Below are 21,732 nucleotides of genomic sequence, written 5' to 3'. Positions count from 1 at the left end.
TTATCCTTCTCCTGCCTTTCCTAAAATTCCAGTTTTGGTGTTTCATGGTACTACTGCTGAAGCTTTCTGTTCCATAGATTCCCTCTGCCCCCTCCAGCTTATAACCTATGGAACTTCCACATAAATCATCCCCTGTATAGGAATGGCCCCTTTCCCGTTACCTCATCTCTTCCTATTAAGCTCTAGGTTCCCCCACGTGCCCATCTTCTTACCACCATGTCTCCATGTTTCCAACAGATTTACTTCCTGGAGGATCTCAGCTGGACATTTCTCCATCACAAGACCTTGTCCAAGAAGATCCCAGAGCCATTAGTCCCTCATCTTTTAGGTCCTCCTCACCAGAGGAGCAAAGCATGAGCCACACTTCGGATGAAACAATTTTGACCATGTTGGAAGGAACAGAAGACCATTCCCAGCTCTCCAAGCCAACCAGCCACATGTCCGACACATCTACCCAGGTTAAAGAGGAGAGGGTTTCGTGTAGAGAACGCTCCTCACAGACAGATAAGGCTACCCCCGAACATCCTCAATCATATTGGCTTCCGTGTATTAAGGAGGAACCCAGCTCATACGATGAGGAGCATCAAGCCAGGGGTGACCCTTCTCCGTCTGGAGACCAGTGTGACCAAGTTAAGGAGGAAAAAAAGGACCACATTGAGTATACATCTTTTGTTATTAAGGATGAAAGCCTTCCATGCAACACCACCTGCTCCCAATGTCACATGTACTTCCCGGATAAAGACAGCTTTCTTAAACACTGGGAAACGCACTCTAAAACGAAGCCGCTTTCTTCCGATCCCAGCAAACCGCCTGCTGGAGAAAAGCCGTTCTCCTGCCCTCTGTGCGGGAAGAACTTTGCGGAGAAAGGGTTACTCCGCCGCCACCAGAAGGTCCACTCTGGGGAGAAGCCGTTTTCTTGCACGTACTGCGGCAAATGTTTCGCCTGGAAGTCCAACCTCACGGTCCACGTCATGAGTCACACAGGACAAAAGCCATACAGCTGCAGCGAATGCGGGAAATGCTTCATCGCCAAATCGCATGTGGTGGAGCACAAGAGGAGCCACACGCATGAGAAGCCATATCCATGCCCGGAGTGCGGGAAATGCTTTGTCAGCAAGTCGCAGATGCTGAAGCACCAGAGGAAGCACAGCGGCCACCGGGCATTCCTCTGCTCTGATTGTGGGAAGAGCTTCACCGACAAGTCAGTACTGATCATCCACCAGAGGACTCATACCGGCGAGAAGCCGTATGCTTGCTCTGTGTGTGGGAAATGCTTTACCACGACCACCAATCTCCTGGTTCACGAGAGGATTCACTCAGGAGAGAAGCCGTATTCATGCTCAGAGTGCGAGCGGTCATTCATCCATAAGTCAGACCTGATGAAACACCAGAAGATCCACACTGGGGAAAAGGCCTTTTCCTGCTCGGTGTGCGGGAAGTGCTTTAGGGTCAAGTCAGGATTGACAAGGCATGAGAAGACCCACACAGGGGAAAAGCCCTTCTCCTGCGCGATATGTGGCAAATGCTTCACGTGCAAGTCCCACCTCCTATCCCACCACCGTGTGCACACCGGCGAGAAGCCTTTCCCCTGCAACGAGTGCGAAAAATGGTTCACCAGCAACTCTGACCTCATCCGACACCAGCGCATCCACACGGGAGAGAGACCCTACGCTTGTACCGAATGCGGCAAACGCTTCACCTTCCAGTCCGCTCTGGTTCGGCACGTGCGAATACACACCGGGGAGAAGCCATACGCCTGCGAGGAGTGCGGGAAATGCTTTGTCAGTAATTCAGATTGTGCTCAGCATCAGAAGACACACAGGGGGAACAGACCAGCTTAATATAGATGGCCATCGTGAATTCGGCTTCAGTTTCACGATGGGGCGAAAGCGTAGATATCTGATGAGGTCTACATGCTGGAACCTTGGTCTTGATCCTCAAGCTACCTAATTCATGCTGCCATGGTTGGCTTCCATTTGGCCTCCACACAACTTCCTGTCCCCACTTTTAAAGGCCAACTCCTGCTTCCCCCTCTCCCCCATTTCCTACTTCCACCTACTTTGGAGCACCCCCTGCGCTTCTTTATTTATTAAAGTAAAACTGTATGCATACTTTTTTTTTCAGTCTTTGGTCTGGTCGCATGACAAGTGGTGAGCGCTCCCCTGCATCATTCTCCTGTGAGTCCAAGGCAGCTTGATGACACCCCGGGCTTACAGGAAGTAGGTTAAATAACAATAAGTGTTTCAACGACAGAGATGGACCAGCATTGGACTACTATGAAGAACACGTAGGGCAGTGCTTGAGCGTGGAGAGGGTGAGAACCGCTTGGAAGACTCTTTGGACAGTAGGGCCTATTTAAAAGATAGAATTTGACTATGATCTTGCGCTATAATTCACCAGTGCCTGGTGCCGTTTGGAACTACAAGTACCCAACTTCCTAAAGTGAATGTATAGTGGATTTGTACATATTTATTATAGTCAGGACTAAATGCCTATTAATATTTTGTGTTTTCCCTTTGAGGCTTCTAGTGTAACATGTCTAGTTACATATCTCATACTCGTTTTTGCTCGTTGTTAACAGAACCCAATAGTTGAAGCTGAATGAGGGATCAGAGGGGGTGACTCGTTCCTTATTGGATTGCTGAGACCGAGGTGTCAGAAAGATGGGGCTTCAAAGCAGGCAGATTCTCTTTAGCTAAGCCATGGTGCCGTGTTAACCCTTTGTTAAATGTTAGAGTCTATATACGGTATATTGTATGAAAAAAATTAAAAACATTAATTTCAATGTAAAAAAATATGACCCTAAACTTTTATAAGGGCCTCCAGGTTAGGGATCCTTACCCATAAGGGCCCCCAGGTTAGGGACCCTTTCCCTACAAGGGCCCCCGGGTTAGGGACCATTTCCCTATAAGGGCCTCCAGGTTAGGAATCTTTTCCTTATCAGGGCCTCAAAGTTAGGGACCCTTTCCCTATAAGGGCTTCCAGGTTAGGGACTCTTTCCCTACAAGGTCCCCTAGGCTAGGGACCTTTCCCTGCAAGAGCCTCAAGGCTAGGGATCCTTTCCCTATAAGGGCCCCCAGGCTGGTGACCATTTTCCTATAAGGGCCTCCAGGTTAGGGACCTTTTCCTATAAGGGCCTCCAGGCTAGGGCCTACAGGTTGGAGACCTTTTCCTTATAAGGGCCTCCATGTTGGGTATCCTTTTCCTAGAAGGGACTCTAGTTTAGGGACCCTTTACCCGCAAGGGCCTCCAGGCTAGGGACCGTTTCCCTGCAGGGGCCTCCAGGCTAGGGATCCTTTCCCTGCAAGGGCCTCCAGGCTAGGGATCCTTTCCCTGCAAGGGCCTCCAGGCTAGGGATCCTTTCCCTGCAAGGGCCTCCAGGCTAGGGATCGTTTCCCTGCAAGGGCCTCCAGGCTAGGGATCCTTTCCCTGCAAGGGCCTCCAGGCTAGGGATCGTTTCCCTGCAAGGGCCTGCAGGCTAGGGATCGTTTCCCTGCAAGGGCCTCCAGGCTAGGGATCGTTTCCCTGCAAGGGCCTGCAGGCTAGGGATCGTTTCCCTGCAAGAGCCTCAAGGCTAGGGATCCTTTCCCTATAAGGGCCCCCAGGCTGGTGACCATTTTCCTATAAGGGCCTCCAGGTTAGGGACCTTTTCCTATAAGGGCCTCCAGGCTAGGGCCTACAGGTTGGAGACCTTTTCCTTATAAGGGCCTCCATGTTGGGTATCCTTTTCCTAGAAGGGACTCTAGTTTAGGGACCCTTTACCCGCAAGGGCCTCCAGGCTAGGGACCGTTTCCCTGCAGGGGCCTCCAGGCTAGGGATCCTTTCCCTGCAAGGGCCTCCAGGCTAGGGATCCTTTCCCTGCAAGGGCCTCCAGGCTAGGGATCCTTTCCCTGCAAGGGCCTCCAGGCTAGGGATCCTTTCCCTGCAAGGGCCTCCAGGCTAGGGATCGTTTCCCTGCAAGGGCCTCCAGGCTAGGGATCGTTTCCCTGCAAGGGCCTCCAGGCTAGGGATCGTTTCCCTGCAAGGGCCTGCAGGCTAGGGATCGTTTCCCTGTAAGGGCCTCCAGGCTAGGGATCCTTTCCCTATAAGGGCCTCCAGGCTAGGGATCCTTTCCCTATAAGGGCTTCAGGCTAGGGATCCTTTCCCTATAAGGGCCTCCAGGTTTGGGATCCTTTCCCTATAAGGGCCTCCAGGTTAGGGCACCTTGGTATTTAGACCCCCAACACCCATTTTTTACTCCACGTCCTGCTGAGCTTTAATGCCGTTTAGAGTCAGACTCAACACCCTCAACTCACCGCGGGAAGATCCAGTCTACCACTTACGATGATCATAGCAATCCCAGTCTCTATGGGTGAGCCTCTTGGGGACTCCGGCTCACGTATCTGCTTACGAACGCAACCATTCCTAATACATGGGCAAGTTTCTACCCCACCACAGGATCATCATTGTTGGGTTTGTATATTGTATATATGTATTGATATGTAGCATATGGCTGGTGAAATTAATTTATTAAAGCGTTAACATGGACTGTTAAACTGTGTTGTGAAACCAATGTGTGTACTGTACTTGGCACGATCCGTTGGTAATCCCAATCATTCGGGAAGCCCCGTTATTGCAGGCATGGAATATCATACAAATCACAAGGAACGGTAATCACTTATTGGTGGTTTCACTGCAAGTAGCCAAATGGTGAACGCTTTTCAGTACTAGTAAAGGAGGCATGTACTTACCATGTACTTGCCACCACTGGGCAGCATGTCATTCATTCTGGGCGGGATTTCCACTTTAATCCAATTGCCACTATGATTTGATGGATCTATGAGATTTTATTAAACTGAACTTCAAAGGGCCACAGCTAAAAAGTGCTGGGACTGGTTTATTCAGAGCTGTGAAGGGAAACGACCATTCAGAGAGCTCACTGGTCTGGTTAGGTAGCATACATTCGTACCGGAAACCCTCCAATTGGTCACTTCTTTCCTGGATACACCGCCATACCCTCCCCACTCCTTTCCTGATCATACCGTCATACCCTCCCCACTCCTTTCCTGATCATACCGTCATACCCTTCCCACTCCTTTCCTGATCATACCGTCATATCCTCTCCACTCCTTTCCTAGATATACCGTCATACCCTCCCCACTCCTTTCCTGCATAAACCGCCATACCCTCTCCACTCCTTTCCTGCATAAACCGCCATACCCTTCCCACTCCTTTCCTGATCATACCGCCATACCCTCCCCACTCCTTTCCTGGATATACCGTCATACCCTCCCCACTCCTTTCCTGATCATACCCTCCCCACTCCTTTCCTGGATATACCGTCATACCCTCGCCACTCCTTTCCTGGATATACCGTCATACCCTCCCCACTCCTTTCCTGATCATACTCTCCCCACTACTTTCCTGATCATACCCACCCCACTCCGTTCCTGGATATACCGTCATACCCTCCCCACTCCTTTCCTGATCATACCACCATACCCTCCCCACTCCTTTCCTAACCATACCGCCATACCCTCACCACTCCTTTCCTGGATACACCGTCATACCCTCCCCACTCCTTTCCTAATCATACCGCCATACCCTCCCCACTCCTTTCCTGATCATACCGTCATACCCTCCCACTCCTTTCCTGGATAGACCGTCATATCCTCCCCACTCCTTTCCTAATCATACCGTCATATCCTCCCACTCCTTTCCTGGATATACCACCATACCCTCCCCACTCCTTTCCTGATCATACCGTCATACCCTCCCACTCCTTTCCTGGATATACCGCCATACCCTCCCCACTACTTTCCTGCATAAACCGTCATACCCTCCCCCGTCCTTTCCTGATCATACCCTCCCCACTCCTTTCCTGGATATACCTTCATACCCTCCCCACTACTTTCCTGCATAAACCGTCATACCCTCCCCCGTCCTTTCCTGATCATACCCTCCCCACTCCTTTCCTGATCATACCGTCATATCCCCTACACACTCCTTTCCTGCATAAACCGCCATACCCTCCCCACTCCTTTCCTGATCATACCGCCATACCCTCCCCACTCCTTTCCTGGATATACCGTCATACCCTCCCCACTCCTTTCCTGGATATACCATCATACCCTCCCCACTCCTTTCCTGATCATACCGCCATACTCTCCCCACTCCTTTCCTGATCATACCCTCCCCACTCCTTTCCTGATCATACCCTCCCCACTCCTTTCCTGCATAAACCGCCATACCCTCTCCACTCCTTTCCTGCATAAACCGCCATACCCTCTCCACTCCTTTCCTGCATAAACCGTCATACCCTCCCCCGTCCTTTCCTGATCATACCGCCATACCCTCCCCACTCCTTTCCTGATCATACCGTCATATCCCCTACACACTCCTTTCCTGCATAAACCGCCATACCCTCCCCACTCCTTTCCTGATCATACCGCCATACCCTCCCCACTCCTTTCCTGGATATACCGTCATACCCTCCCCACTCCTTTCCTGGATATACCATCATACCCTCCCCACTCCTTTCCTGATCATACCGCCATACTCTCCCCACTCCTTTCCTGATCATACCCTCCCCACTCCTTTCCTGATCATACCCTCCCCACTCCTTTCCTGCATAAACCGCCATACCCTCTCCACTCCTTTCCTGCATAAACCGCCATACCCTCCCCACTCCTTTCCTGGATATACCGTCATACCCTCCCCACTCCTTTCCTGATCATACCGCCATACCCTCCCCACTCCTTTCCTGATCATACCCTCCCCACTCCTTTCCTGGATATACCGTCATACCCTCCCCACTCCTTTCCTGATCATACCGCCATACCCTCCCACTCCTTTCCTGGATATACCGTCATACCCTCCCCACTCCTTTCCTGATCATACTGTCATACCTTCCCCACTCCTTTCCTGATCATACTCTCCCCACTCCTTTCCTGATCATACCCTCCCCACTCCGTTCCTGGATATACCGCCATACCCTCCCCACTCCTTTCCTGATCATACCACCATACCCTCCCCACTCCTTTCCTAACCATACCGCCATACCCTCACCACTCCTTTCCTGGATACACCGTCATACCCTCCCCACTCCTTTCCTAATCATACCGCCATACCCTCCCCACTCCTTTCCTGATCATACCATCATACCCTCCCACTCCTTTCCTGGATATACCACCATACCCTCCCCACTCCTTTCCTGATCATACTGTCATACCTTCCCCACTCCTTTCCTGATCATACCCTCCCCACTCCTTTCCTGGATATACCTTCATACCCTCCCCACTACTTTCCTGCATAAACCGTCATACCCTCCCCCGTCCTTTCCTGATCATACCCTCCCCACTCCTTTCCTGATCATACCGTCATATCCCCTACACACTCCTTTCCTGCATAAACCGCCATACCCTCCCCACTCCTTTCCTGATCATACCGCCATACCCTCCCCACTCCTTTCCTGATCATACCCTCCCCACTCCTTTCCTGGATATACCGTCATACCCTCCCCACTCCTTTCCTGATCATACCGCCATACCCTCCCACTCCTTTCCTGGATATACCGTCATACCCTCCCCACTCCTTTCCTGATCATACTCTCCCCACTCCTTTCCTGATCATACCCTCCCCACTCCGTTCCTGGATATACCGTCATACCCTCCCCACTTCTTTCCTGATCATACCGCCATACCCTCCCCACTCCTTTCCTGATCATACCACCATACCCTCCCCACTCCTTTCCTAACCATACCGCCATACCCTCACCACTCCTTTCCTGGATACACCGTCATACCCTCCCCACTCCTTTCCTAATCATACCGCCATACCCTCCCCACTCCTTTCCTGGATATACCGTCATACCCTCCCCACTCCTTTCCTGGATATACCATCATACCCTCCCCACTCCTTTCCTGATCATACCGCCATACTCTCCCCACTCCTTTCCTGATCATACCCTCCCCACTCCTTTCCTGATCATACCCTCCCCACTCCTTTCCTGCATAAACCGCCATACCCTCTCCACTCCTTTCCTGCATAAACCGCCATACCCTTCCCACTCCTTTCCTGATCATACCGCCATACCCTCCCCACTCCTTTCCTGGATATACCGTCATACCCTCCCCACTCCTTTCCTGATCATACCGCCATACCCTCCCCACTCCTTTCCTGATCATACCCTCCCCACTCCTTTCCTGGATATACCGTCATACCCTCCCCACTCCTTTCCTGATCATACCGCCATACCCTCCCACTCCTTTCCTGGATATACCGTCATACCCTCCCCACTCCTTTCCTGATCATACTCCCCACTCCTTTCCTGATCATACCCTCCCCACTCCGTTCCTGGATATACCGTCATACCCTCCCCACTTCTTTCCTGATCATACCGCCATACCCTCCCCACTCCTTTCCTGATCATACCACCATACCCTCCCCACTCCTTTCCTAACCATACCGCCATACCCTCACCACTCCTTTCCTGGATACACCGTCATACCCTCCCCACTCCTTTCCTAATCATACCGCCATACCCTCCCCACTCCTTTCCTGATCATACCGTCATACCCTCCCACTCCTTTCCTGGATATACCACCATACCCTCCCCACTCCTTTCCTGATCATACCGTCATACCCTCCCCACTCCTTTCCTGATCATACTGTCATACCTTCCCCACTCCTTTCCTGATCATACCCTCCCCACTCCTTTCCTGGATATACCTTCATACCCTCCCCACTACTTTCCTGCATAAACCGTCATACCCTCCCCCGTCCTTTCCTGATCATACCCTCCCCACTCCTTTCCTGATCATACCGTCATATCCCCTACACACTCCTTTCCTGCATAAACCGCCATACCCTCCCCACTCCTTTCCTGGATATACCGTCATACCCTCCCCACTCCTTTCCTGGATATACCATCATACCCTCCCCACTCCTTTCCTGATCATACCGCCATACCCTCCCCACTCCTTTCCTGATCATACCGCCATACCCTCCCCACTCCTTTCCTGATCATACCCTCCCCACTCCTTTCCTGCATAAACCGCCATACCCTCTCCACTCCTTTCCTGCATAAACCGCCATACCCTTGCCACTCCTTTCCTGATCATACCGCCATACCCTCCCCACTCCTTTCCTGGATATACCGTCATACCCTCCCCACTCCTTTCCTGATCATACCGCCATACCCTTCCCACTCCTTTCCTGATCATACCGCCATACCCTCCCCACTCCTTTCCTGGATATACCGTCATACCCTCCCCACTCCTTTCCTGATCATACCGCCATACCCTCCCCACTCCTTTCCTGATCATACCCTCCCCACTCCTTTCCTGGATATACCGTCATACCCTCGCCACTCCTTTCCTGGATATACCATCATACCCTCCCCACTCCTTTCCTGATCATACTCTCCCCACTCCTTTCCTGATCATACCGTCATACCCTCCCCACTCCGTTCCTGATCATACCGTCATACCCTCCCCACTTCTTTCCTGATCATACCGCCATACCCTCCCCACTCCTTTCCTGATCATACCGCCATACCCTCCCCACTCCTTTCCTAACCATACCGCCATACCCTCACCACTCCTTTCCTGGATACACCGTCATACCCTCCCCACTCCTTTCCTAATCATACCGCCATACCCTCCCCACTCCTTTCCTGATCATACCGTCATACCCTCCCACTCCTTTCCTGGATACACCGTCATATCCTCCCCACTCCTTTCCTAATCTTACCGCCATACCCTCCCCACTCCTTTCCTGATCATACCGTCATACCCTCCCACTCCTTTCCTGGATATACCACTATACCCTTCCCACTCTTTTCCTGATCATACCCTCCCCACTCCTTTCCTGATCATACCGTCATACCCTCCCACTCCTTTCCTGGATATACCGCCATACCCTCCCCACTCCTTTCCTGATCATACCCTCCCCACTCCTTTCCTGATCATACTGTCATACCTTCCCCACTCCTTTCCTGATCATACCCTCCCCACTCCTTTCCTGGATATACCTTCATACCCTCCCCACTACTTTCCTGCATAAACCGTCATACCCTCCCCCGTCCTTTCCTGATCATACCCTCCCCACTCCTTTCCTGATCATACCGTCATATCCCCTACACACTCCTTTCCTGCATAAACCGCCATACCCTCCCCACTCCTTTCCTGGATATACCGTCATACCCTCCCCACTCCTTTCCTGGATATACCATCATACCCTCCCCACTCCTTTCCTGATCATACCGCCATACTCTCCCCACTCCTTTCCTGGATATACCGCCATACCCTCCCCACTTCTTTCCTGATCATACCGCCATACCCTCCCCACTCCTTTCCTGGATATACCGACATACCCTCCCCACTCCTTTCCTGATCATACCCTCCCCACTCCTTTCCTGGATATACCGTCATACCCTCCCCCCTCCTTTCCTGATCATACCCTCCCCACACCTTTCCTGGATATACTGTCATACCCTCCCCACTCCTGTCCTGGATATACCGTCATACCCTCCCCACTCCTTTCCTGGATATACCGTCATACCCTCCCCACTCCTTTCCTGCATAAACCGTCATACCCTCCCCACTCCTTTTCTGGATATACCGTCAAACCCTCACCACTCCTTTCCTGATCATACCGCCATACCCTCCCCACTCCTTTCCTGATCATACCGCCATACCCTCCCCACTCCTTTCCTGATCATACCGCCATACCCTCCCCACTCCTTTCCTGGATATACCGCCATACCCTCCCCACTCCTTTCCTGGATATACCGCCATACCCTCCCCACTCCTTTCCTGATCATACCGCCATACCCTCCCCACTCCTTTCCTGATCATACCGCCATACCCTCCCCTCTTCTTTCCTGGATATACCGCCATACCCTCCCCACTCCTTTCCTGGATATACCGTCATACCCTCCCCACTCCTTTCCTGATCATACCGTCATACCCTCCCCACTCCTTTCCTGATCATACTGTCATACCCTCCCCACTCCTTTCCTGATCATACCCTCCCCACTCCTTTCCTGATCATACCATCATACTCTCTGCACTCCTTTCCTGGATATACCGCCATACCCTCCCCACTCCTTTCCTGACCATACCGCCATACCCTCCCCACTCCTTTCCTGCATATACTGTCATACCCTCTGCACTCCTTTCCTGCATAGACTGTCATACCCTCTGCACTCCTTTCCTGCATATACCGTCATACCCTCTGCACTCCTTTCCTGATCATACCCTCTCCACTCCTTTCCTGCATATACAGTCATACCCTCCTCGCTCCTTTCCTGGATATAATGTCATACCCTCCCCACACCTTTCCTGGATATACCGTCATACTCTCCATACTCCTTCCTACACATTACGTCATACATTCCCCACTCTATTCCTGCATATACTGTCATACCGCTATACCCTCCACACGCCTTGATAGCAGAAAACAAACGCACGAGTGGATTACCAGACAGTCTATGTATCGTGATATTATATGTCACAGGCCTTGCAGCCCTCAAGGATTAGGGGTATCCTAACAGTCAAAGAGAAAAGGATAAAAGGGCGCACCAGCCTTGCGCATTATCCTTTGGGTTTTTATTAAAAGTGAATAAAAAGAAAACTATTCACAAACATCTGTAGCAATCTTGCAATGTAAATAGTCACCGAATAGCAGCAATTGGTCTAGAGCAATTGATGTACTCCAGAGGTCATGGAGGAAATAACGGGGACCACTGCCGACTGACGCGTTTCGAAGGTGAAAACTTCTTCCTCAGAGCCCTCCTTCAACAGTCCTTATACACACACATATGCACCCTCTATCAATCAAACAGGGACGTCCCAGACAGGCAAGTAGGACCCTCCCCTCTCTGTGGGCGGTCTAAGGCCAAGAGACTACACCCACTAAAGGGAGATGGCGCCTCCCTTACTAAAAACAGATGCAGTTAGTGGATGAGGCAGATTGGTCAGTAGAAAACTGGTGGGCAGGGGATCATTACTGTATATGCACAACAATATATAAGAGCCTCATATAATCCAAATGTGGTACAAGAGTAAGGGCTGGTCTGAAAACTGTAATGGCTTCCCATAAAGGATGTCCCAGGTAATTTCACCAGGGCACACAGCGCCACCAGAGGCAACCAATCTTACCAATCCAAGGTAGCTGAGGCCATGCCACCATGTGTGGGATCTCTCTCCATGGCAATAGCGTCTCTCCTGGCCTATTCCCGTGTCTGGAAAGCACGCTGCAGTGTTTGTGTTCCAGACAATAGGAAGGGTGGTGCTGACCACCCTCCTTTCCTGCATATACCGTCATACCCTCTGCACTCCTTTCCTGATCATACCACCATACCCTCCCCACTCCTTTCCTGCACATACCGTCATACCCTCCCCACTCCTTTCCTGCATATACCGTCATACCCCCTGCACTCATTTCCTGATCATACTGTCATACCCTCCCCACTCCTTTCCTGCATATACCGCCATACCCTCCCCACTCCTTTCCTGCATATACCGTCATACCCTCTGCACTCCTTTCCCAATCATACCGTCATACCCTCCCCACTCCTTTCCTGCATATACTGCCATACCCTCCCCACTTCTTTCCTGCATATACCGTCATACCCTCTGCACTCCTATCCTGATCATACCACCATACCATCCCCACTCCTTTCCTGCATATACCGTAATACCTTCCTCACTCCTTTCCTGGATATAATGTCATACCCTCCCCACTCCTTTCCTGCATATACCGTCATACCTTCCTCACTCCTTTCCTGGATATAATGTCATACCCTCCCCACTCCTTTCCTGCATATACCGTCATACTCTCCCCACTCCTTTCCTGATCATACTGTTATACCATCCTCCCCACTCCTTTCCTGATCATACCGTCATACCCTCCCCACTCCTTTCCTGATCATACTGTTATACCCTCCTCCCCACTCCTTTCCTGATCATACTGTTATACCCTCCCCACTCCTTTCCTGATCATACTGTTATACCCTCCCCACTCCTTTCCCGATCATACTGTCATACCCTCCCCACTCCTTTCCTGGATATACCGCCATATCCTCCCCACTCCTTTCCTGCATATACCGCCATACCCTCCCCACTCCTTTCCTGATCATAGCATCGCCCCCTCCACACTCCTTTGCTGCATATACAGCAAAACCTTGGTTTGAGAGCATTTTGCAAGGTAAGCAAATTTTTTTTTAATACATTTTGACTTGATCTACAAGCGATGTCTTGATATACAAGTAGCGTCATGTCACAACTGAGTATAAAAGAGAAGAGAGGCGCCTCTAAGTGTAGCAATATGGTTACAATTAATGACGGTACAACATTTACCAACTCACATGGTTGATGATTAAAAGGGGCACATTTAAGTATGTAGGCATCCAGACTGACAGCGGTGAGAGCCGGCAGTGTGGAGGACGGTCTATGTGAACAGCTTTACCCCGAATGCCTCCATACTTGGATGTGCCTCTTTTAATCATCAACCATGTGAGTTGCTAAATGTTGGACCTTCATTAAACCATATTGCTACATTTCGAGGAGCCTCTCTTCTCTTTTATACTCTGTAGATCCTGCTGGATTTTGCTTCTAATCCCCTTGTGGAGGCTTCCATTTGTGGATGGACATTTTATGGTTACACAACCTGGTCACATTGCTATAATCTTTTTATATGGACTATAAATTGAAGACCTTATGAATAAATGATTGTGGAATGAATCATTTGCGTTTCCATTATATCTTATGGGGAAATTTGCTTTGATATACAAGTGCTTTGGATTACAAACATGTTTCTGGAACTACCATATATACTCGAGTATAAGCCGAGTTTTGCAGCATTTTTTTGTGCTGAAAATGCCCCCCTCGGCTTATACTCGAGTCAAGCACTTTTCTGCAGCAGAGAATGACATTTTCCGAACCAACTTTGGGGCCCGTATCTCGGGGCCACTTGGTGCTAGGAACATTAAATTTGGTGTGCAAACCCAGTGGAACTAGCACTGCAACATATCCAAAGCTGGGGAAACTAGCACCAAGTGGCCCTGAGATACGGGGCCCCCAAATTCGGTTCAGAAAATGGCATTCTCTGCTGCAGAAAAGTGCTTGACATTTTCTGAACCGACTTTGGGGCCCCGTATCTCGAGGCCACTTGGTGCTAGGAACCCCAGATGGATTGGATATTGAATATGTTGTAGTGCTAGTTCCACTGGGTTTGCACACCAAATTTGGGGTTCCTAGCACCAAGTGGCCCCGAGATATGGGGCCCCAAAGTCGGTCAACTGTGTCCATCTGCAGCAATGTCATTTCGGGACCCTTTGGGTCAAGAGATCCCAAATTTTGGCTGCAGCTAAGTGGCATCTAGCAACCCTTAACTACCGAATTTGAAGTTCGGGGAACTTATGGTTGGAAATGGGCACAGTGAGGCTGCAAATGGGCACAGTGAGGCTGCAAATTGTTGACCCTCTTCTCCACTTACAGTAGCTGCGCATTTCTCACCCTAGGCTTATACTCGAGTATATACGGTAATTATGTTCGCAATCCAAGGTTTTACTGTACTGTATTTCCCTCCACACTCCTTTCTGCACATACCATCTTACACTCCTTTCCTGCACAACTTGTCCTACTCTCCACACTCCTTTCCTGCACATGCCGTTCTACCGTTGGAATTCCTTTCCTGCACTGACCATCCTACCCTCAGCACTCTTTTCCTGCACCCTCCACACGCCTTTCCTGCACATAATATTCTACACTCTGATCTCCTTTCCTGCACATAGCGTCATACCCTGCACAATCTTCTACTGCACATACTAAAACCCAGATATCATCCACATTGTTCCTGCACTCAGTGCATCAAACCCTCGCACTCCTTGCCTACACATACTGCCTGCTCTCATACCATCCACACTCTCTTCTACAGATACTGCCTCCTGTCATACCTTCAGCCCTCTTTTCCTCCACATACTTTTTGCATCCATACCCTCTACATTCCCCCTTACATATCTTACCTACTAAAACAGTTCTTCAAAATTCTTTAGAAATTTTTCTATCATTGCCCATTGAAGAAAAGGCACACCTTTGTTCATATAAATAATAAATTGCACTTCAGAAAATAAATTATCAAAAATACTTTATTTTAGACCTCTTTAAGACCACAACAATGGCTTCTCATCTTGTGTGGGTTTTGCGATGTCTGTTCAGGGCCACCTCCTGCACAAAACGTTTGCCACACTCCAAGCAGGCGAAAGGTTTCTCACCCGTGTGAATCCGCTCGTGGTTGAGAAGGATTACCTTTCGCGCAAAACGCTTTCCACACACGGAACAGGAAAAGGGGCGCTCCCCTGTGTGGCTACGCTGGTGTACACTGAGGGCTCCCTTAAGGCTGAAGCGTTTGCCGCACTCCTGGCACTCAAAGGGCTTCTCGCCCGTGTGTGATCGGAGATGGCGGACCAGATCGGACCTCTGAATGAAACTCTTCCCGCACTCGGTACAGGAGTACTTCTCCAGCCCTGCCCTCTGCGCAAAGCACTGCCTGCAGTACGGGCACAAAAGCTGCATCTTCTGCCTGCGGATCCTGCGGTGCACGTCTGCAGGTAACTTCAGCGAGAAACATTTCCCGCACTGTGAACAGACAAATCTATTGTTGCCTCGGTATGCGGTATGATCGGTAAGATTGCCAGCATGACCAGAAAAAGGGCGGCCAAGTGCAGAGGAGTTGAGAAGATGTCCACTGAGCACAGGAGGACCAAAAGGATGTCCGTCAAGTTTAGAGCCATCACAAGTGTGTCTTCTATATGTGGAGGGATCAGTAGGATAGCCAGTCTGTGTAGAGTGATTGGGAGGATGTCCAATATCTGTAGGGTGATTGGCAGCATGTCCAACATGTACAGAGCGATTGAGAGGATGTCCAATATGTGTAGAGTGATTGGGAGGATGTCCAATCTCTGGAGAGCAATTTGGTGGATGACCAATTTGTGTGGAGTGACTGGGAGGACCTCCAATCTGTGTGGAGTGATTGGGAGGACCTCCAATTCGTGTGGAGTGATTGGGAGGACCTCCAAACTGTGTGGAGTGATTGGGAGAATGTGCAATCTGTGTTGAGCCATTAGGATGTCCAATCCTTGTGGAGTAATTGGGAGGAAATCCAATCTGTGTGGCGCAATTAAGAGGACGTCGAATCTGCGTGGAGTGATTGGGAGGATGTCCAATTTTTGTGGAGCAATTGGGAGGACGTCCAATCTGCGTGGATTGATTTGGAGGATGTACAATCTGCGTGGAGTGGTTTGGAGGATGTCCAATCTGCGTGGAGTGGTTTGGAGGATGTCCAATCTGCATGGAGTGATTTGGAGGATGTCCAATCTGCGTGGATTGATTTGGAGGATGTCCAATCTGCGTGGAGTGGTTTGGAGGATGTCCAATCTGCGTGGAGTGGTTTGGAGGATGTCCAATCTGTGTGGAGTGGTTTGGAGGATGTCCAATCTGTGTGGAGTGGTTTGGAGGATGTCCAATCTGTGTGGAGTGGTTTGGAGGATGTCCAATCTGCGTGGAGTGGTTTGGAGGATGTCCAATCTGTGTGGAGTGGTTTGGAGGATGTCCAATCTGTGTGGAGTGGTTTGGAGGATGTCCAATCTGTGTGGAGTGGTTTGGAGGATGTCCACTCTCTGCAGAGCAACTGGGAGAATGTCCACAGTGTGTAGAGCAATCTGGAGGATGCCTAATCTGTGTTGAGTGATCTGGAGGATGTCCAATATGGGGAAGATGTCCAAGGTGTGTAGAGCAATCTGAAGGACGTCCAAGATGTGTAGAGGGATCAGAAGCATGTCCTCCATACAGATCTTCCCTGAGAATCTCTGGATGGAAATCTGGGGTGTTGGGGATTTCTATAAAATCATTTTCTGCTATGCACCTCGGAGATGAAGCGAGAGTCTCCAAGATCTCACTGTTCTCAAGTCCATCCACTAGAAACAAATGAAACATTATTTTTACAAGAAGCGGGATACAATAATGCCAAAACAGTTACAGCAAGTTTTTATATAAAGGTCATGAAGAGCAGTAGAGTCTGTGTGACTGCCAGGGCCGGGACAAGGGGTGGGCAGAAGGGGCCGTTGCCTTGGGCACTGTGGTATCATGAGAGGTTGTGGGGGGGGGACGGTATTTTTGTTAGGAGGGGGAATTTAGGGGATGGCAGGTGGTATAAATTGTTCTGGGGGGGATTTGTGATAGTAGGGATGATTGGGGGGGGGGGAATTTGTGCTGGGAGGGGGATTTGGGGAAAGAGAGAATTTGAGCTGGGAGGGGAGATGGGGTGGCAAAGATTTGTGCTGGGAGGGGGGATTTCAGCAGGGGGTAGATTTTCCTGGGAGGAGAAGGGGAATTTATGTTTAGGGGGTAAGCATGCAGATTAGTTCTCAATTTTTCTTTTGGGGGGGGGGGGATTTTGCTGACATATAATGCTCATACATCTTGGGGGGGGGGGGTGTTCAGTTTGGCATGTTCACCCTGGGGTCTAAATTACCTTGTCCCAGTACTGACCATGGCTCCCTCCATTGATACAGTACAGTGAGTGAGCGTTATCACTCTGGATCAGAAAGTGTGTTACTGGCGGGATCATCAGATGGAAACAAAGGGAAAAAAGTAGCCTGAAAAAGAAAACTAATGCAGCCACCATATCTAAAGGACAGATAAGCAGCAAGTGATTATACACCAGGAAGGGAAAGGTCTTATCCAGACTGAAGAAGACGCCTCTGATAAGAGAGGACAAACCTTCCTCCACTGGAAGTAATAACAGACAATGCATTCACTTTGGAAGGTTCTTTTCATGGTGTTGTGTTTAATACTCACCTGTGCCGACCTCTGGATGAATTTCTTCCTCCATACATGGCTCATCATCCCTCTCTTCTTCTGACTCATCGACGACTTCAATTTTAATTTGAATCATCTCTTCATCCTGAAAAATAGACTTTTAGTTTTGTCTGATGAATAAAACCACAAAGTACCATTTTATTTGTACGAGGGGTCTTCAAAAAGTTTCTGCACTTTTTTTGTTTTAACTCTATTAAATATAAAAAAGTGTGGAAACTTTTTGAAGACCCCTCGTATTGGGCCTATGCAGACATCATAGTCTATAGTTATCTGGTGTTAGAGGTTTATACCTGATCCTCCTGAGGGATCTCCTGATCTTCCTGTGTGGAATCCCGGGAATACAGAGGACGGGGACATCTCTCTGGTGGGTTCCCATTACTGGATCCATCTGTAGGAAACACACACACTGACTGAATACATTGTTTCTATGTGTTTATCAGATGATGGGGGATCTAGGTGGACCCTCCGTACTGCTCTCTCCTTTACAATAAAGTCTCCTCTTACCCGGTGATGTGAGGGGCGGCTGGTCCTCCACGATGACGTCCTTGTAGAGATCCTTGTGTCCTTCTAGATACTCCCACTCCTCCATGGAGAAATAGACAGTGACATCCTGACACCTTATAGGAACCTGACACACACAATGATACAGTCACCATCCAGACACATCCCTTGTCTGTTACTGGATAATGTCCCAGAATTCCCACCACCACTCACCTCTCCTGTCAGCAGATCAATGATCTTCTGGGTGACTTCTAGGATCTTTTTGTTGTTTCTCTCAGATGTCAGGGAGGAAGTTTGAGGCATTGTGATGGTTACATGGTCACCGGACTTCATAGGAGGAAAACTCTGTATAAAGAAACAGTCATGTCATGTGACCTCCCAGAATCCTCCTCACCTCTCTGGTCAGCTCTGTGTTTTATTAATAGGGATAAGAGTGATGTCATGTGACCTCCCAGAATCCTCCTCACCTCTCCGGTCAGGTCTGTGTTTTATTAATAGAGATAAGAGTGATGTCATGTGACCTCCCAGAATCCTCCTCACCTCTCCGGTCAGCTCTGTGTTTTATTAATAGAGATAAATGATGTCATGTGACCTCCCAACTTTTCAAAGTGGGACTGAGGGACACCTATTACCAAATGTATGTAGGCATAGGGCACCCCCACACCACCACGTCCCCTTAAAGGAGAACTATACAAAAAAAAAAAGAAGATTGGTTAGACCCACATGTGCTTTTTTTTTTTTTCTTTTTACCAATACTATTCCTTTATACTGGCTTTTGAAGTTTACAAATGCAGCAATTTAGAAATTGGATGAAAGGTTTAGCACTGGGAAATACTTTTTTGAAAGATAATAAGTGCATTTTATATACAACAATATAAATCAGACCAAAATGAAGGACAAATGAGGAGGAATGAGGGACCTTGCTCCAATTCAGGGAGTCGGGAGGTATGGTGATGTCATGTGACCTCCCAGAATCCTCCTCACCTCTCCAGTCAGGTCTGTGTTTTATTAATAGAGATAAGAGTGATGTCATGTGACCTCCCAGAATCCTCCTCACCTCTCCAGTCAGGTCTGTGTTTTATTAATAGAGATAAGAGTGATGACATGTGACCTCCCAGAATCCTCCTCACCTCTCCGGTCAGGTCTGTGTTTTATTAATAGAGATAAGAGTGATGTCATGTGACCTCCCAGAATCCTCCTCACCTCTCCAGTCAGGTCTGTGTTTTATTAATAGAGATAAGAGTGATGTCATGTGACCTCCCAGAATCCTCCTCACCTCTCCGGTCAGGTCTGTGTTTTATTAATAGAGATAATAGTGATGTCATGTGACCTCCCAGAATCCTCCTCACCTCTCCGGTCAGCAGGTAGATGATCTCCAGGGTGAGGTTTATTATCTCAGCTGTGTGACTCCTGTGTTTCTCCATCTTCTACAAGTCTGTCTGGTGACCTAGAAGAAAGATATTGCACTCAAAATTCAAAAAGGAAGAAAAATCAGTGTGCTTATATTTTAGGAAACGAGAAGTCAGGCTAAGAGCTGGTGTAGTATTAAAATAAAAGAAATAGAAAGTCATTACCAGCCCCTGGTCACCCATCAGCAGCAATCTTGCCTCTGTGCTATTATTGTTGAAACCGGAAGTTGTTAATAAAGTTCAGCTAATATCCGGGTTCTGCGTTCCAAGCTATGTGACCTGCAGCATTCTTTAGAGCCACGCTGCCATCTTGCGGCCAAATAAGAGAACGCATGTTGCCACTAATAAGGGAAATAGAAAAGCGTGCCCCCATTCTGGTGTAGTGTGCCGATCTGCCATCTAGTGGTCAGGCGGAGAACTGCACCTTATAATTTGTTTCACAGTGCTGCTAGGAGAGCTATGATTTCACCAGGGAAATTTTTCATCTCTGGGGGAAGGAGGGAATAAAGGGATTGTGGGTAAAAGAGAAAGACATAATCATTTTATTATACATAATAATAATAATTATAAAATATATTAATATAAAAATATATTATTATTATTATTATAATACAGGATTTATATAGTGCCAACAGTTTACGCAGCACTTTACAATCTAGAGGGGAGACAATCGAATTAAAATACAGTTCAACACAGATGGAATAGGAGGGCCCATGGAGTTTATAATCTAAAGGGAGGGGATTATATTCCATAATGTAATATAAATATATATTCTATATGTAATATAAATATATAATATTCTATAATGTAATATAAAAATATAAATATATATTCTTTAATGTAGTATAAAATATAAATATATTCTATAATGTAATATAATTATATCATTTTCTATAATGTAGTATAAAAATATAAATATATATTCTTTAATGAAATATAAATATTCTATAATGTAATATAAAAAGAAATATATATTCCTTAACGTAATGTAAATATATAATATTCTACAATGTAATATAAATATATATTATATAATGTAATATAAAAAAACATTAAAAAAATAAAAAAAGTTTTGCAAAAAGTTTGCTATGGTAGGAGATGTCATCATCCATGGTCACCATGCACTCCCTGAAGTTGCCAGCTCAGATATGACACTATAATGTAAGTACGGGTTAGGATAAGAATCAAGTGCCAGGATGGGGGGGGGGCTCATGCAATTGAGCAGAGTCAACTCCTCTATGCACAGCAGGTGCCATCATCAGGGGTCACCATCTACTTCATGGACTAAGATTCCGGCTCAAAGATGACATAATATTGTAAATAAGGGGATAAAGCAGGATAAAGTGCAAGGGGGAGGGGGGGTTGTGTAGCTGTCTCTACAATAAGATATATTCGAATTGTGAAGATCCAAATGGTCCATATGACCAAGGAGTTGGCGATCATTAAATTGAGCAGTCAACTCCTCTATACACTGGAGGTGCCATTATCCATGGTCATATATGACACCATAATGTAAGGGGTAGGATCGGAATCAAGTGCCAGGAAGAGTCGGGAGGGGACTCCAGGCCATGACCATGAATAACTGTTTCTACAATAAAATATCTTTGAATTGTGAAGATCCCATGAAAAGGATCCAAATTGTTCATATGGCCAAAGAGTTCATAAAATTGAGCAGTCAACTCCTCCATGCACTGGAGGTGCCATCATCTGGGGTCACTTATCTACTTTATGGACTGAGATGCTGGCTCAAAGATGACGCAATATTGTAAATAGGGGATTGGATCAGGGCATATGTGTAGTTTTCTGGTGTTGCCGAATGCTTTGACAGCCAACAGGAAGAAGCAGAGGAGGTTTTTTTTTTCAGTGGTGGAGATGGAACCCAGGAGTAGGAAAAGAATGGAAATCTCAGGGGACATACAATTGACTGAACCTGTAATGGCCTTGTAAGTGGCAAATGC

The 21,732-nt window shown here is 48.3% G+C and overlaps 3 protein-coding genes across 3 annotated transcripts in view; 1 reads left to right on the top strand and 2 right to left on the bottom strand.

Moving 5' to 3' along the window:
- LOC141105431 (uncharacterized) overlaps positions 1-4,535 on the top strand; it is a 101,131-nt gene extending 96,596 nt beyond the window's left edge. The window contains exon 10 of the mRNA XM_073595287.1: positions 238-4,535. Coding sequence (XP_073451388.1) covers positions 238-1,841 — 1,604 coding nt within the window. The 3' untranslated portion in view covers positions 1,842-4,535. The remainder of the gene's footprint in view (positions 1-237) is intronic.
- LOC141106742 (uncharacterized) overlaps positions 1-21,732 on the bottom strand; it is a 168,525-nt gene that overhangs the window by 126,952 nt on the left and 19,841 nt on the right. The window lies entirely within an intron of this gene.
- On the bottom strand, positions 15,116-20,140 carry LOC141106481 (uncharacterized). The gene is made up of 7 exons (XM_073597277.1): positions 19,940-20,140; positions 19,715-19,812; positions 18,579-18,710; positions 18,369-18,492; positions 18,155-18,252; positions 17,844-17,949; positions 15,116-16,960 (listed from the first exon to the last, which is right to left on the bottom strand). The coding sequence occupies exons 2-7, from the start codon at positions 19,787-19,789 to the stop codon at positions 15,171-15,173; spliced, it is 2,325 nt and encodes a 774-aa protein (XP_073453378.1). The 5' UTR covers positions 19,790-19,812; positions 19,940-20,140; the 3' UTR covers positions 15,116-15,170.

Source organism: Aquarana catesbeiana, linkage group LG08 (genome assembly GCF_042186555.1).
Source record: "Aquarana catesbeiana isolate 2022-GZ linkage group LG08, ASM4218655v1, whole genome shotgun sequence".
NCBI lineage: Eukaryota > Metazoa > Chordata > Amphibia > Anura > Ranidae > Aquarana > Aquarana catesbeiana.
The sequence above is the reverse complement of the archived record's forward strand: the minus strand, read 5'-3'. Positions and strand labels throughout refer to the sequence as shown.